The 15,517-nt window shown below is 44.9% G+C and overlaps 6 protein-coding genes across 6 annotated transcripts; 4 read left to right on the top strand and 2 right to left on the bottom strand.

Moving 5' to 3' along the window:
* Positions 1-170: 170 nt before the first annotated feature.
* N7478_012325 (uncharacterized protein) lies at positions 171-3,500 on the bottom strand (the record flags this gene model as incomplete). The annotated part of the gene is made up of 6 exons (XM_056928539.1): positions 171-227; positions 379-487; positions 1,248-3,078; positions 3,137-3,308; positions 3,367-3,423; positions 3,474-3,500. The coding sequence occupies 6 exons, from the start codon at positions 3,498-3,500 to the stop codon at positions 171-173; spliced, it is 2,253 nt and encodes a 750-aa protein (XP_056773097.1).
* Positions 3,501-7,152: 3,652 nt separating this feature from the next.
* Positions 7,153-7,956, top strand: N7478_012324 (serine-proline rich protein; the record flags this gene model as incomplete). The annotated part of the gene is made up of 5 exons (XM_056928538.1): positions 7,153-7,179; positions 7,202-7,288; positions 7,586-7,639; positions 7,687-7,837; positions 7,907-7,956. The coding sequence occupies 5 exons, from the start codon at positions 7,153-7,155 to the stop codon at positions 7,954-7,956; spliced, it is 369 nt and encodes a 122-aa protein (XP_056773096.1).
* A 673-nt stretch (positions 7,957-8,629) lies between these two features.
* N7478_012323 (serine-proline rich protein) lies at positions 8,630-9,079 on the top strand (the record flags this gene model as incomplete). Its single annotated transcript, XM_056928537.1, has 2 exons — positions 8,630-8,665; positions 8,807-9,079. The coding sequence occupies 2 exons, from the start codon at positions 8,630-8,632 to the stop codon at positions 9,077-9,079; spliced, it is 309 nt and encodes a 102-aa protein (XP_056773095.1).
* Positions 9,080-10,985: 1,906 nt separating this feature from the next.
* N7478_012322 (uncharacterized protein) lies at positions 10,986-11,445 on the top strand (the record flags this gene model as incomplete). The annotated part of the gene is made up of 3 exons (XM_056928536.1): positions 10,986-11,051; positions 11,193-11,295; positions 11,336-11,445. 3 exons carry the CDS (start codon positions 10,986-10,988, stop codon positions 11,443-11,445), a joined length of 279 nt encoding a protein of 92 aa, XP_056773094.1.
* Positions 11,446-12,228: 783 nt separating this feature from the next.
* N7478_012321 (uncharacterized protein) lies at positions 12,229-13,375 on the bottom strand (the record flags this gene model as incomplete). Its single annotated transcript, XM_056928535.1, has 3 exons — positions 12,229-12,584; positions 12,637-12,736; positions 12,785-13,375. The coding sequence occupies 3 exons, from the start codon at positions 13,373-13,375 to the stop codon at positions 12,229-12,231; spliced, it is 1,047 nt and encodes a 348-aa protein (XP_056773093.1).
* A 233-nt stretch (positions 13,376-13,608) lies between these two features.
* Positions 13,609-15,176, top strand: N7478_012320 (DUF3723 domain-containing protein; the record flags this gene model as incomplete). The annotated part of the gene is made up of 2 exons (XM_056928534.1): positions 13,609-14,373; positions 14,433-15,176. 2 exons carry the CDS (start codon positions 13,609-13,611, stop codon positions 15,174-15,176), a joined length of 1,509 nt encoding a protein of 502 aa, XP_056773092.1.
* Positions 15,177-15,517: the final 341 nt, after the last annotated feature.

Below are 15,517 nucleotides of genomic sequence, written 5' to 3'. Positions count from 1 at the left end.
CAATTTTGACAAGTAGTTGAAACTTATGAGCTAATATTTCGCTAGGAGTTGCTGGGTAGAAATTTCGCGAATTGATTATAGTCAGGGCAGACCTCGTCAACAAGTTCCTACTGTGGAATTGGAGGCATAGGGTTAAGTAGTAGCCGCCAGAGCGACATTTTGGCGAGTTATCAGACAACATAGTACGCCTCGGTGTCAAGGCCAGGCGCCAAGGTAGGGGCATTAGGCTATTGAAGGGTAGTTAGAGTGTTTTAGAGACGATCAAAGAGCAAGAAAAAGAAGAAGCTAAGTTCTATGTTCTCTAAGTTACAAAGAGGTTAGGGAATTATGACTAAGCGCTAAGCCTTGAGTAACTATGCGTCCGTCAGGTAAGCTCACCAAGCCTAAATTTGTGTTAATTTCGAACGGAATCATAGATTTTAAAGATACATAGCCATTCAGGAGTACTTCGCAAATGCGTGACAGGAGATTATCATTCATAAAGAGTCTATTTAGATCAAGTAAGTCATATTGTCTACTGAATTATATAAATCATATAAGCTCACTGGTTCACTTACACGTCCGTTTACGCCAACTCAACGCCAAAAGAAAGACGGTCTACGATAATCATAAAGCTTCACAAACCAAGCAGGCGATTTCTAGGCATATATATCTATTCTTGAAGATGGCCCTGAGCTACACTGGATACCGCCTTAGTGCTAAAAGCTTGCTAAACCTGAAGTGGAGTAGTTTTTTGAGACGCCGTAGTAGCACAATTCTCCTACGTTTGTACAGACTGCCGCGTAAAAGCGTAAGAAAATTGGCCTGTGGTTAACAAGTGAACTACCGCCGCATCAAGTGTAGGGTAGGGTTTAACGATATGCGGCTGATCGTTGAGTATATATGTAATCAACGCATCTAATGAAAAGCGGGTGTTATTTCTGTATCTTAGTTAACGATATCCAATTTCGTCTTCGCTATATAATCTTACTTATATTTTCTTCGCCGCTACCCTGCTACACCGCAGGAGAAAGCTGGGGCCAAAAAACCGGACACACCACCACCAATACTCCCCAATTTGTTTATTATTATAGAAGGATTTCTTTTTTCTTCTTTTCTCCAGCCCTGACAGCCCACTTGTCTGATATAGATTGTTAGTGGTAGTTTGTTTGAGAGCAGTCCCCGCAGTGCCGTTTCTTCTTTTGTATTCAATTTCTCTTTCGTGCAAAAGGAAAAGAAGTACCCTTGAAACAAGAAGCCTCAGATACTGTATCTCATCATTGTTTTGCAGAGTCACTAGGTAGTTTATAAGGCCTGCGCGATCAGGCGACGAGTTCATACTCGATGTCTGGTTAATCTTCCAAGTCGCCCCACTCCAAAAGCCAGACGCGAACCAGCGCTGGGAATGTCGTTCCAGAAATTTTGGAAAGTCAGGCATGAGAAGATGGTCACCAGTGTTACGAACTTGAGATCTTGCCCTTTCAGTAAGTCTTGAAAAGGTTACGTCCAGGGGGCTGGGTTCCTGTGTCGCACTGGGGTCTGCAGGCTCGAGAAGAGGACTTCCAGGAGTTGAACTGAGTGAAGACAGGTCATCACTAACGACCAAGTCTTCATCGGCCAGCAAGGACGACTTGGATGCTGCTGCCTGTATGCTATCATAAGGTGAGGTGGCATTATGACTTGCGTTTCTTGCTGTTGGATCATCAACGTCTGCGGTGCGCTTTCGTTTGCGGTTCTTGCTATGCCCAGACCCTACGTCATCATTAGCCTGACGCGATACAGGCGAAAGAACATTTGCAGGAGAGGAGGCAGACGAAGCCGATGCAAGTGCGAGCTCTGAGACTGTGGCATGTGAGACTGCTGATTCTGTGACACAGCCGTCTCTGGGATGAGGGTCTCCAGATGATTCTCCGACTTGTGCTGGTATCTTAGGCTCCGTCTCCAAGGTCATATTTGGCATATCAGTAGAACTCCTCAAAAATTGATCGACACCTCCCAAGATGGTCTCCATTTCTTCATCTCCTAGATTGTCTTCGGTCGTGAACGTGGACATAGGATCAGGATAATGCTCGACATCGGGAAACAACCGTGAGCTATTAACGAGGACTCCCTGATTGCGCCCAGTGGAAGCCGGTTTCAATGCATTGGGGACTTTCCCTATGTCTGCGCTAGCAGAAAAATCCGTGAGTGATGCTTGAGAGCATGGAAAGAGAACTCCCGGCGCGCCCGTCTTGCTTGGGGAAAGATTTACGGGGTAGTTGATGCGCTCTTTCTCTGGAATAGGCGTTGCTGGTGGATTCGATCCGGGTGTAGGATAGGAATTAGTGGGGCTTAGAAAGGGGGTCTCAGGTGCAGGCGTAGACTCATTCCGAGACCTTCCGTTGTCTGCAGGTGATCCTGCCGCCCAATCTATTTCCATTTCGTCTGGTTCTTGGGAGACAGGACCTGGAGGGACATCACAAGGCGAAGTAGGGGTCGAGACAATAAAGTCCGACGATTTAGGGCTATCGGGAGATCTTGGCGCTGTTTGGGGAATGGCTTGTTGATTTTCTGTGATAATATGACGCTGTATTTCAACTCCATCCGCTTCAGCCCCCTTAGAATGTAAATTTTGGTTATTTAGGTACAACACATTGTAGCCGGGAGTGGCAGGATCCGAAGGCACAGGAATAGACCTGGATTGCGCAGAGGTTCCAACCGCAGTGGACCTTGCACATAAGGCCGTGATGTCGTTGACAGTATTGGTCGCTGGGTCCTCCAGAGCCAATCCGGTGCCGTCACGTTCGGCTGCTTGATTTAATAGAAGCGCAAAGTCAAAGGAATTGGATACATAATTGTCAGATTGTGTCGAATTATCTGCCCCATCGTCGAGGTTGTCGAGGTTGTCGAGGCTGTCGAGGCTGTCGTGATCGTCCAAAGGTTGCGTTTGTTTGTTTGATACACCGTCTACTTTCCGTTCGTCCATATCAGTCTCTAAAAGTGGGGAATGGTTTGGCTGTTCTTCAACATCAGTCAACCCCCGTATCACAGTTTGACCTGAATGCGACATTGTGGACGGTATGGTCGGGTCCGAATCTCCCACACTGGCTTCGCGACGATCTGAATTATTCACACTTAGCATCCATCATCCGGGAAATCGAACAAAAGGGAATCTCACTTATTTGATGAGACGCAACCGGTACAGGCGCTTGTTCGCGGAACGAATCATCTTTAACAGCGAAGTCATTGAGGCAAGGCGCAAACACCCGAGTTCGCTCCAAGAGGTCAACGGCCTCGTCATGGGAAAGGGTCGAAAGTACATCGAAACCTAATGCAAAAACCTGTATGAACTATGGATAGTTAGAAGTGCTCATGGGAGGTTTGCGAGCGAGCTTGGGAACAACGTACCATATTATCTGTCCGTCGAGAACGGTAATATTCTAGACATGCTTCATCCTGTTTCTTCTGAAAGGGCAAGTGAGTAAAGTGGCAGCTTGCGTCAGGGTCAAACTAACCTTAACCGAGAATGTGACGCTTACCATTTCCACGCACAAGTTGACACGCAAGTATGGAGCTTGAGAAACTAAAGATGGCGCCAGGTATCTGGGGAGGTCGAGGGACTACGACAGTGGAGCTGGCGGTAGAGACCACAGTGGCAGTCGGTTAATGCCCTTACATTTTGCTCGCCATTTGATCAATTGATCAATTGATCAATTTCACCAGCTCCACTGCGCGAGCATCACAAGATCCTTGGTTAAAGATCCTTGGTTACGGCGTTATGCCGCATATGCGGAGATGCATTTGATGAGATGTTTTTTGTGAGCAAAGAAACAACATTGTATGCGTTTAATCAAGATGGTCAAGACAGTCAACCAGGGGGGTTGAGTAAAAAGTGGTTTTCAACGGTGAACAGGAAACTGAGGGGTATAAACGTCTGGTTATGCTATATTAGTCAGCAGCGGTCAGCAGCCAAGTTTAGAATTGTGCCAAGGCGGTCTGCCGCACGGATACTGTCTGGTGAACTTCAGAATACCACTTGGGCTGCCAAACAGATGTAAGACTTAAATATGCATTTCGCTAACACCTTAGAATAATTGCGGTCAACACGACCGAGATGCTGTTCATGGGAAAAGTTGTCTGAGAGTATAGTATTTTGTCTGCAGCCAAACCATGTTGTGCCTCTCTATTTAGCTTGTCGCGCCAAGACGCTTTTTATTGGCCATTTGAAAAATGCGTTGTGGATGCGTCCCTGGATAAAGTTCTGCGAGGTGGGCGCTGTCTTGATCAAGATAGCTTACATAATGTTCCCTCCTCGGTAGAATTGTTTTATGGCCAGTAGATAGCATATTTTCTTTATGGCTGACGCAGTCTTAGTATTCTCCACCTATCAGTTCTTACATGTAGCCTCCCCATTTGTCTGTTCTGATTAACCAATGCTGGTTAACGCTCCGTGAGTGTCGCGCGTTTGCGAGGTAGGAATTCGTCTTGCTTAAGAGGATAAGACAATCTGCACTTTATAGTACTGCTCATTCCTTTATCTTGCTAAGACTTATAATTGGCCTTTCCTAGCACTGCCGCTACGTTTTAGTCCCTGTGTAGGGATTCTAAGGAGGGTGCCGCTGCGTTTCACTGCTATAATTACAAAATCTGGCGCGACTGAGCCCTCACCTTCGGCTTATCTTCCTATTTACAGGGCGTTAAAATGATTTTATCTATTTCTTCAATTATACTAAGGGGTAGCGGGCATGACCGGCTTGACAGATTGTAAGACCATAGTTTTTGGTCTTTTGTTATTTAAACGTACATATTGACCATTTTTCTGAGATCATCAATCTGGCACTCCGAAAGGAGCTAGCTTATAATGCTAAAAAAAATGATTCTGTACTCGGAATGCTCAATGAGGATGCTCGAGGTCGCCGAGAATAACCTGAACGATTTCCCGTCTAAGGCTTATAAATCCCCCCCCCCACCCAAACAGAATATTCTAGTTTTGTTATCCTGGTGACTACCCTCAAGTTTGGGATACTGTCTTTATCTGAATGTGGACTACGTTAGGTTCACGTGACTTTTCTTATTCACACTATGGTCGCGGAGACGAGAACTATGGAAGGATGAGGTGTTTTATAAGCTTGTTCCCTTAATGTATCATCTGAATCACTAAAATGGCTAATAAGTATAATAGATATGACAGTATGCTTCATCGAGGTGTATTTTGAAATAAGTAATTATGAATTATTCTCGTGATTTTCTACTTCTGGAGTATTCGTTCCGGTGTGATGATCAGTCTGAGACTTGTTAAGCTTATGAAGGTAATCTACTTTCTCTTGAATCGGGTGGGGGTAGTATGATTCCTGTGGTTACTCGATTAATAGATGTAATTCGGTTTGGATGCACTATGAAATACTAGACTAGACAAATCTTTGACCTACCCATTGTCTGTAGATGAGTCAAGGATATATATTTGTCTAGTTTGACGGACACGGATAGCCACGAATATGTCGGATTCACATTTGAACATAAATTCTTTTGCTTTCTTGAATAGACTTTGTTTACGTTGATTCTGTTGTTGTGTTTTTGCACGAGAACTATTCGATTGGTGTTTCTTTATCTACGAGAACTTATTGGACGCTATGTAGCCGAGGTACCGCTGAGAAATAGTTTATTGAGTATGCTCCTAGTTCTGGAGGTAACGGAAGCCATTAAATATTTTGTGTCGGACCCTGAGTAGAGAGTCACTGCGGCAGTACCGAAGTGGATTGGCATTTTATCGGGAATAATGGATGTCCCTGTACCCTAGGGAGTTAGCCTACTGTAGTGAGACTCGCTCTTATTTAAGTGGGCTTTCGTGAAATTATCATTGAATTATCAAATGTGTTGTTTTCAATCCCTGCTTCCTTAAGTTATGATATTGTAAATTATGAATGTACTCTATCTATGCTGGGTGTTGCTACGAGAGGCATTCCCCCCACCCCGGTGTCAGCTTATTCGAAAATCGATCTATCTTTATCCATCAGCGATTTTTCTACTCGACAGTTTCGACGCCTGACTGCCATGATTTACTAATATACTCTGACTTGAGACTTTTATTTAGAGCAATATCCTTACTTATGTGCTGTACAGTTGTTTAATAAAGCTCTGAATTTACTCAAAGTGGATTCACTTATCTAGAGACGTCTTCGACCCGGAAATCGAATTCTTATTAAGCCGATATTTCACTTAGCTGCTCTTCCCTATGTTATGCTTTACACTCGATTAATTGGACTTGAGATATGGTGGTGCTAAAATATAAATAGAGGTTCTGCGCCTCGCAAATGTGAAATCTTGTCCGGGAAATGCCTTGGATTTGATTATTTTTTCTTATAAAAGTGAAGTGAATACAGTTATGCTGGCACTGCACTATTTGAGTCATTTAGAATATGATGGGGAGAATGCCGATTGTCCGGGATGAGAAGTATCGTATATGGATGGTCAGTGTGTACCTCTCAACGTTGGTGATCTTACAAATTAGGAAACGATCAACAGGAGATCAGGGTTGCGTTTGGGTTGATCCACGCAATCTGAAACGAGACGTCTCGCGAACACCCTGCCAGATACAACGAACGTCATTCTCCTTACTCCAAACTGTATCAATAGGGCCTTTCCCCACTTCTCGCCCTGTGCTTCCTCACCCTGCGTGGAGCTATAGGGTGAGGCCCCCAAATGGTGATTCTTGTCCTTTACTTTTTCTTTATTCCTTTTCCCTTTTCCCTTTTTTTGTTATTTTTATTTGTAAGATTATTCATTTTGGGCCTTCACTCTGTTTCTCCTGGAATGTCATAACTTTTCCCTCCCTGGGGTGATGAAATACACTATTGCAGACAGCCGGGCGGGCGCGGCGATCATGGCGCCTAGCGTACCGGGGTGTGACTTCTAGACTGCGTCGTTCTATGCCCTTCTAGGAGCCCTCACTTTTTGGCGACTTGGAGGAAGCCATTTATGGCTCCTTCCCTATAAAAGGATACTAGCTTCCTTCCCTCTTTTCCTTTCGTTATTTCCTGTGCTATGACCCCCCACCTGGTTCGTTTTCCCATCTTCTTCGCTATTTAACAAACGATGTACTTTCCTTAAGCACATTTTGCTGTTTCGTATAGTCAATAATATCCGATTTTATTTTATCATTTCTCATCTGTGTGTGTCGTGAGCTGGTCTTAAAAAATGATTTCCCTTTCGATCGGCCCCAAGGTGAGTGATTCTTTCTGTCAAGGTGTGCCCGCCAAGTCGCTCACCATGCCCTAAGCATGAAAACGATAGGATCGATGGGCTAGAATGGGACCAAATTGCCCTTTCCGAAGTGAGTGGATGTCTTTTGCTTTCCCTTGATGAATAATGCTGATTCTGGTTCAGCTGGTGAATCGGCTTGGTAAGAAATTAGAATTAATCGGACAAATGGATCAATCTTTAATGGCAACAATTTTGTTATTCACCCAAGGAGGTGGATTTATCCAATGGTACGAACTGCTGGATATCATGTGGCAGCCTATAGCGTCAAGTGAGAAGACGTGGTGTACAGTGATATCATTCATAGTCTTGTTCAAAGTGAGCTCTCTAGCGGAGATTCGTGAGAATGAATAGCTTATATCTACCAAAGGCCACTGACCCTGGGATGGACCCTATTACTATGAATGAAAAAAATTTATATACGGTATGTTAGGCAACAACCCCCTGCAGTATTCTACTAACTATTCCTAGTTTGTTCGAGCACTTGGGACCGACCTAGAGCAGCTCCAGGGACTGTCAATGTCTCAGATGATCAGCGTTTCATACTGGCTTATGTGTGCTGGGTTCGTGAAATCTTTTGTGGTCCAGGGAAGTTCGCACGAGATTTTCCAGGCAGAACCAGGTGAGTTATCCAAGTCAACATGTTTTATGATTTGCTTGCATATCAATTCTTAATATGTGTATAACAAAGATCGGACAAGCATTGCCGACTCATTTCCCTCGACACCCTTTTCTCCTTAAACAATGACTCCGGAAACTGTCTATACCCCTAGATGTGAATTTGACGGGGCTTCCTGCTATCCTACGCCGTCTACCATATCCGCTGAATCTGCGCAAATTATGGATCAATCTACCATTACTACGAATGAGCCCGATTTTGCCAGCGAATCAGTCCAGATGAACGGCGTAGATCAGACCACCCTCCGCTTATTGCGTTCGTGCCGAGTGCCGGTAAAGCGCTCTCGCGGGGCTTAATGTTCTAGCGAAGAACTCGTCGGGATTGAAAACTACCAAATCTTAAAGATCCTCCAGGTAAAGTCTCTTCTTATCGCCCCGAATCCCGATAAGATGTTGAGGCCCCTATTGGACAAATGGGACATACATATGTCGCTCAACCTGTCAACGCTGGGACTACTATTGTAATGGAGAGGGACCCAGGCTGCTGTGGATTTTCTTCGACTGCTAGATTCTGAGACTAAAATAACCCCTTTGGATCCCCTTACGAAACGATTTGCCCAAGTTATACTTTACTTCAATTACAAGGAATTATATAAGACACCTGAGAGATATTGTTCTCTATTATTAGGGAAGTCCAAGAAAACTTCTGTTCTGGAAGCCATTCTGGATTGTTATACTGACGACCCTCGTATATCAAATACCCGACAATCTTGGCGTAACAGAATAACTACCTATCATGTACGACAAGGCAAATGGTGGTGGAGGCTCGCAGGTAATTGTGGAGCTGGATTACTCTTCACTGTAGACCCTACCCTAATTGAGACTATATACGTATTCTCTCATTCGACTCTGACTTGGCCTGACTGATTGACTCTGCTATCCTAGGTGTAACTATACGTTCACTGACGCTCAGATTGACGTTCTTGTAATCTTTATTTTAAAAACTTGCCCTGGAAGTATTCGACTATTTAAGGAATTAGGCCCCGTTGTCGAATCACTTATGGTTAGAGAGGTACAGTATGACCTTCGACAAACCCTTCTCAACAAAAAAGATGGCCCGTTTGGTGAGCAGAACCTAGCCCAAGTCTTCGAAGACGATAAGCATGTACTTGCGTCCCAACGAATTGAACTTCCTTGGGAGATAGTGGACTCTAAAGCGGCTGAGGAGGGTCTGCCGAAGTTTTGATAGCCTACGTAGTACTAACCTGAGACTTGGCCATCTCACATTCAGAAGATGATACTTATCGGGTATAAGTTCATCTGTTATTAAGCTTGCCGGTATGCTGTAATTAGTGCTCGTTTCGTATTTAGCTTGAATCGATTTCGTATAATGAAAATAATATCGTGTCAAATATAATTGGCTTCTATCTGGATTTTGGTTCCTCAGTCTCGTTAAGGATGAAATGAGCACACTATTCCCATATACTCTTCCAACTGAGACGTAGAATGTATTTTCAAATATCAGACCGATGCCTCTTTAATGAGGATCCCCTTGGGGTATTATCTCAATTTACTACATAAACGATAGAAAAGCAATAAAGGGTTTCTGTTAGATTTTTTAGTATCCCGCAAAACAAAAATGATGGTCTTGGCCCCCTGCGGGTTACCGCAGTGGTGCTGAAATAGATGGCCGCAGCAAGGCGTCCATCCTCAGCGGTTGTTACTAACATATATGAGCTCATCCTTCTCCTGTACCACATAATTTGAACATTTGAATTCTTCCGTAATTCAGGTCGTTGTTCTCTCCCCAAAATTCAGTACGAATCATGAATATACCGGCCATATATGCGATTGCCGTGGGCGGCCTTTGTATAGCTCTCTTTTTGTTTCAGACTCGCTCTATCCTTATTAATTGGACGAAGTTTTTTTCGGTCTTACTATATCGTCACCTGATTCTCCCTGTGGTCATCTGCCGGCACTGGATCTGTGGTCCGTGGACCCGAGCAGGTATACTAGTCCACATCTCGTATATCGCCATCAGCATCGCTCTGGTATTTCTTCGGACTGATTCGCTTGTGGGAGCCGGCCGTCGAGCCGGTGAGCTAGCTCTGGTAAACATGATCTTTCCTCTATCAGCTGCTTATCTTGGCTACATAGCTGAGCATATTGGGATTACTTGGCGCACTTGTTGTAAAATTCATCGTGCGATAGGCTGGATGACTGTAGTAATGCTATCGTTTCACGTTATTGCTGAGGTATAAAGCCGGGAGTTCAAATTTCCTCTTGAGGAAAAAAGAAACCTGCTCACGATGATTGTATCTTTCCCCTTCCCAAGCTAATATGATTTAAACCTAGCTGACAGTGATAGGGTACTATTGCACTAGGTGTCCTTGCTCTATTCTCTATTCTGTATTTCCGTCGATGGTCTTACGAGATCTTTCTTAGAGGCCATTAGTTACTTGCCTTTGTATTTATGTGCGGGGCTTGGTGGCATCTTGAGACACCCAGCGGGTCAGCTAGACTATATATCTATATTGCCGTTGGTATCTTAGGGCTGACTATATTTTTGGAATTTGTAAAGTTGTTGTATCGAAATGGGATATTCTCAGGTTGTGGTGCTTCTTGAGCCCTTGTTTCATTTATAGTTGGTAAATTGTAGGTAGATACTGATGTCACAGCAGCCTACGTCTAGCTTCTCTTACCCCGGCCGGTATATATTGAACCCGGCCAATACATTAACCTTTGGATTCCCTTAGTCAGTTTGGGGTCTTGGATGTAGACATATCCTTTCACAGTCACATCTTGGTCGAGGGGAAAACAGGATACTCTGAAGCTTTTGGTGCAACCACGGCATGGCTTCTCTAGGAATTTGGCTTGCTATGGTAACTTAGCCGTGAATAGCTCCGTTTTATTCTTGGCCTTGTTTACTGGACCTCACGGAATCTCTGAGGATACCGATCACTATGAAACGGTGTTATTAGTTACTAGTGGTTTTGGGATCGCGGCATCAATCTTATATCTTAAGAAAATGATCCATGGGTATAATATATGTACTTCCTATGTTCGTCGACTGCATTTGGTATGGCAGATTGAAAATATTGGTGAGTTATGGCAGCTTCCGTGAACCAAAAATTAGCTAAGAGAAAGCAGAAATGGTGATGGCAGCCGAGGAGTTACTTAATGATCTCCTTGATGACGATATTATCGATAAGGGCTATGTAGGTCGATCCTTCCTCAAAGTCTGCTCTTAAGACTAACAAAAATGGCGCAAGATACTCAGCATTTCAATATACGTGGAGCACGGCCTTGTAAGCAACAAGACGCTTTTTGGAAAGCATGAGAGATTATGTTATTACCAGGGTATACCGGACTATCTCAGCATCATCTCAACCGAGGCTTCTGGAAGCCAGATAGAGAGACTAGCGAATATCCTAGATGAGCCAGGCCGAACCTTAGTGATGGGTAAGATCATTGCACTTGATTGGCCATATCTTTCTAATAGTGTCGGCAGTTTCCGCAAAAGACAATGTCAGAGATCATATACGACAAATCGCCAGAGGCTACTTGTATCAGGGTGTTGAGCTGTCAGAGTTAGAGTATCAGCCTGCTTAAGGCTCAAATTGAGTAGATCAAATATATGGACGGCAAGATTAGGAAGAGTACGCATCCTTCTAGATTTGTCTTGTGAACGTGGTTGCTGTTCATAGCTTTAAATTAGGAAACTTAAATGTAGGTAAATTAATTATTTGTATTACCGTACCTACCTCCAATTGTTTTCGTTTCCTATTTAGCGTTTTCTGAAAAATATTCTTTGATAGTTGGAAGGTAAACAGTCGAGATGCTGGTGAGCGGGTCGTAGTAAGTTGTACTAGTGCTGTTCTATAAACCAATAGACGTGAATGAATCAGATTAGTCCCTATTGCAACGCCGGTTTGGAATCATTGCGATACGCTTTTCGGTCCGCTGGCATTTTGCACCCTCCAAAAGAGCCGAGGCCGCGTATATGTTCCATAAAAATGATCTTGCGCTTTCCACCACCCCTGTCGGTTCTGACCCATTACTATTCCACTACTTCTTTGTGGCCTCTTTTAGACCCCGAATTCCGGTGCTGCGCTATGAGATATGACTATGGAAAAGGTAGAGGGACTTACTTTCTCTCTCTGCTTTCTCCGCAGATGGTATACTGTGATGGCCCGGCCCATTCATTTTTTAGGTTCTATATCGGTACTTTGAACATTTTGCATATTTTTGTTCGCATTTAAAGATAAGTTGAATGCTACTCTCTAACGACCTGGAAGAATTCTAAGTTGTATACTATCTCGCGCTTCGACTGCTCATCGCCTCGCGTTGCAGTACCTAGTCACTACTTGACACGTATTCCTCTGACTAAGGTTTCTACGAGTAGAATGTACGAGCGGAGATAAGGGCGAACCAAATAAGACACACTAGGTCTCCAGGGCACGATCGGATTTCCGTCAAGAAACGCTGCTGGAACACGGTGAGAAACGTTTTAAATTCGACCTGGAGGCTACTCACTTTCTTCAATTCCTTAAATGAGCTGGCCGAGGTGGTCGCTGAGAGGAAGTCGATGGCAGCAGGGCAAGCTTTCCAGCGCTCAGGATTGTCAATACCAACAGCCCCATCGGCCTTGATGTATTTCTGCATCAGCTCCATCATTATCCTTGAAACAGGAGCCAGATCCATGTGTTCTAATTTATCTGCTTGGCGGGCGACACAACATTCAAGGCGTGCTATTAACTGCGTTTAATTATTTCCCATGATGTAGTTATAGATCTAGCTTACCGATTTTGAGCTCCCCATTGAGCCCCACAAGAACACTGGAACAATTCAGGGATGTATGACGAAAGCCTTGAGCGACCAGGTACGCCAGCCCGTCGAGTAACTGGGCATGGTTAGCTTCCATTATTCTAATCCAGCGAGAAGAGCAAACCTGAGCCATCAAGGAAGCCAACTGATTCGGTTTGGGGTATTGCTTGCAAGCCACGATATGATCCAATGTGAGTGGATCAAATTCGCTAAGAGTATACAAAGCATCTGCAGTGCGATAACATGCCTGAATGACGGCCACATTATCATGGTTCATGGAACGAACAATTTGTAAGACACTATCGGCCTCTATGGCCGAGAACTGACGGATTGCACGTACTGCACGCTCTCCTTTGAGCGGAATGCATACAGCAACAGTGCCGGCTAGATCACATTCGTAGCCTTTCTCAAAAGTTTCCCATGGAGACTCATGTCGTTCAACCATGGGGAGGCTGGTGTCATTGTCCCACTTACTTTGTTCCTGAGGAGCTGGGAGGCGTGTCAAGCTTTGATAGACATTATTACGGGCCTCTAAAATCGAGGGCCTGGCGGGACTCTTATTTGGGCGCTTAGTGGGCTGAAGAGGCCCTGGTGTTAACTTGGACTCGGGTGCTGACTGTCCTGTCTCTCCATTTCCGCGTAGAGCTTCCTGTAATAAGGCAACCTGGCCGGGGGAAACTCTGGTGACTCGTTTATTGTTATCGTTTGGCTTCATGGCTTTTTCAATCAATTTGTGACCCAAGTATAGCTTTTTAAAAAATAAGGACTACGCAAGGGGAGTACTGTGGTTTTAAATGGGCTCTTACTGGGTACAGCGGGCCACTGCGGGGCCTTGCACCGTAGCAAAGTTTGGTGCTACCGCAGCGGGTGGAGCGAGTAAGTAGTTATAAAGTTCATGGGTAAGCTTTCAACTTTCTTGCTCTCATGAGTTCGTGACCTATCCTCTTCATGTCTCGAGCTTTTTTTACCGAAGAGGAGGTACGACTGGCCACCGAGCGGCGTGTAAAATATATCGGGGCAGCCAAAGTCAGCATTGATCAAATTCAATTTGAAACGCCTTTGCCCCGGGATCTGGATCCCAAAAACCTGGATCGGCTTCGAAATATTTTTCGTAAAAACCGGTGTCGCCGCCTAGATCTACATAATCATGTTCCTGTAGTCGTGTCACAGCAATCTCTTACCGACGCGTTACGAAAGGCGAACGTTACAGATCAGTCTCTTCTGACCAATGATGCGCATCATTTACCACGGCTTGCATTTACGACGGGACAACTCCAGGGTCTTCATGGCCGACATCGCCTGCAGGTTGGGGCAGAGGTGCTCCCTCCGGCTGATCGCTGGTGGACGGTAGATCTCTACATGGATGGTACGTCAAGGATAACTTTTCCTCGTTTTCTTACTAACAACAAGAAAGATATTGGCGAAGAATTGAGGACTTCTCTGGTGGAGGAATATGCAAATGAGAAGAAACCAACCGATGGAGAGATTTATCGCAAGATCCGACAATACGAGGGTGATTATGACGAAGCATTCAGAGAGCGATGGCTTGTACGGCTTTCGCGCAGCAACCAGGACAAACTGAATCAATTGGACAATCGCAGAAACCGCCGCATCCGACGTGCTTTTGATAAGCTTCTTAAAATCCCAGGTCTTTGGCCAGGCGGGATGAGAATCAGTGTGCTTCATCGGCTGATAGCCTCGAGCTGCGTAGAAGTGAGTTGCCGAGCCAATTTTCGTTTTGAAATCGCTAATGGTATTTCTCACTACTGCAGGAGATCATTACTTACCTAGGATATATATGGGAGTTTTGGTCTTCCCTGGTTTCCTCGGACCATTTTTCCATGAAGAAGATCGACCAAGACACAGTCGAGTGCTTGCAGTTGCTGGCACCAGGTAAATGCCGCAGTGACGCGAAAACAGCCTGTGGGTTGGTCTTAAGTGGCCAGGCATTTTCTGGATTCAACGACGACGAACGAAGGATCATTTGGTCCCGAATGCATAAATTTGACGGTCTTATTCCTTCATTATACACCTTTTTCGAAGATTTCAAATATTTGGAAAGCTGCGCTCATTGTATCAAGCGTCTCTTTGGTCCATCTAGTAGCTCGATCAGGGAAACCATGAGTTCGATGTTTATTCTCTGCCTAGAGGAGGGATTACTGGGATCAGAATCGGCAGATTGTATCATCCAGACTTCTGAGTCTACTTTCCGCCGCCAGCGCGCGACCGATATGGAACGGCTCGAGACAGCTTATCTACAGATGTGGCTCTACACCATGAGGCATTATCCTTTGATGCCCCCTGATCCGAAAAAAGATAGCGATCTACTGGCAAAAGCAGCCCGCGGCAAGCCTGATGAGAGGGCGATTTACGAGATGGCCGAACTTGCTCGCCAACTTGGGTTTCGCTCTAAAGAAATTGATATGATAATCGACAGCTCTCCCGATCATCAGATTGCACGCACCGCTCTTTTACAAGCCAGGAAGCCCAGTCGGTATCGATACAATGACGAGTAATTCGATATTTTAGTCCGTCGGATCGTGAGTTGCTTTGCTGAGGCGATTCCTGACCAACCCAACCTACCGCATGATCTGCTGGCAGATAGTGCCATGAAATTGCAGGTGCGCTCCGGGACGCCCCAAATACGGACCCATGAGCAAGACAGTCCTCTCCTATTTCTTGATCGAATGAATGCTGATATTGCTGCTGCCGACACGATTACCAGTTTTTATGTTCGGCGCTGTGTCTATTTCGCGTTCTTCGGGAAGCTGTCTCGGTCAAACAATACCAACCAGGATCGGGAAGCGGAAGGCCAACGAATGGGAGATCTACCCCAGTCACCGTTATTTGCCCAGGA

The sequence above is a fragment of the Penicillium angulare genome, assembly GCF_028827245.1.
Source record: "Penicillium angulare strain IBT 27051 chromosome Unknown utg000011l_segment0_segment0, whole genome shotgun sequence".
NCBI lineage: Eukaryota > Fungi > Ascomycota > Eurotiomycetes > Eurotiales > Aspergillaceae > Penicillium > Penicillium angulare.
The sequence above is the reverse complement of the archived record's forward strand: the minus strand, read 5'-3'. Positions and strand labels throughout refer to the sequence as shown.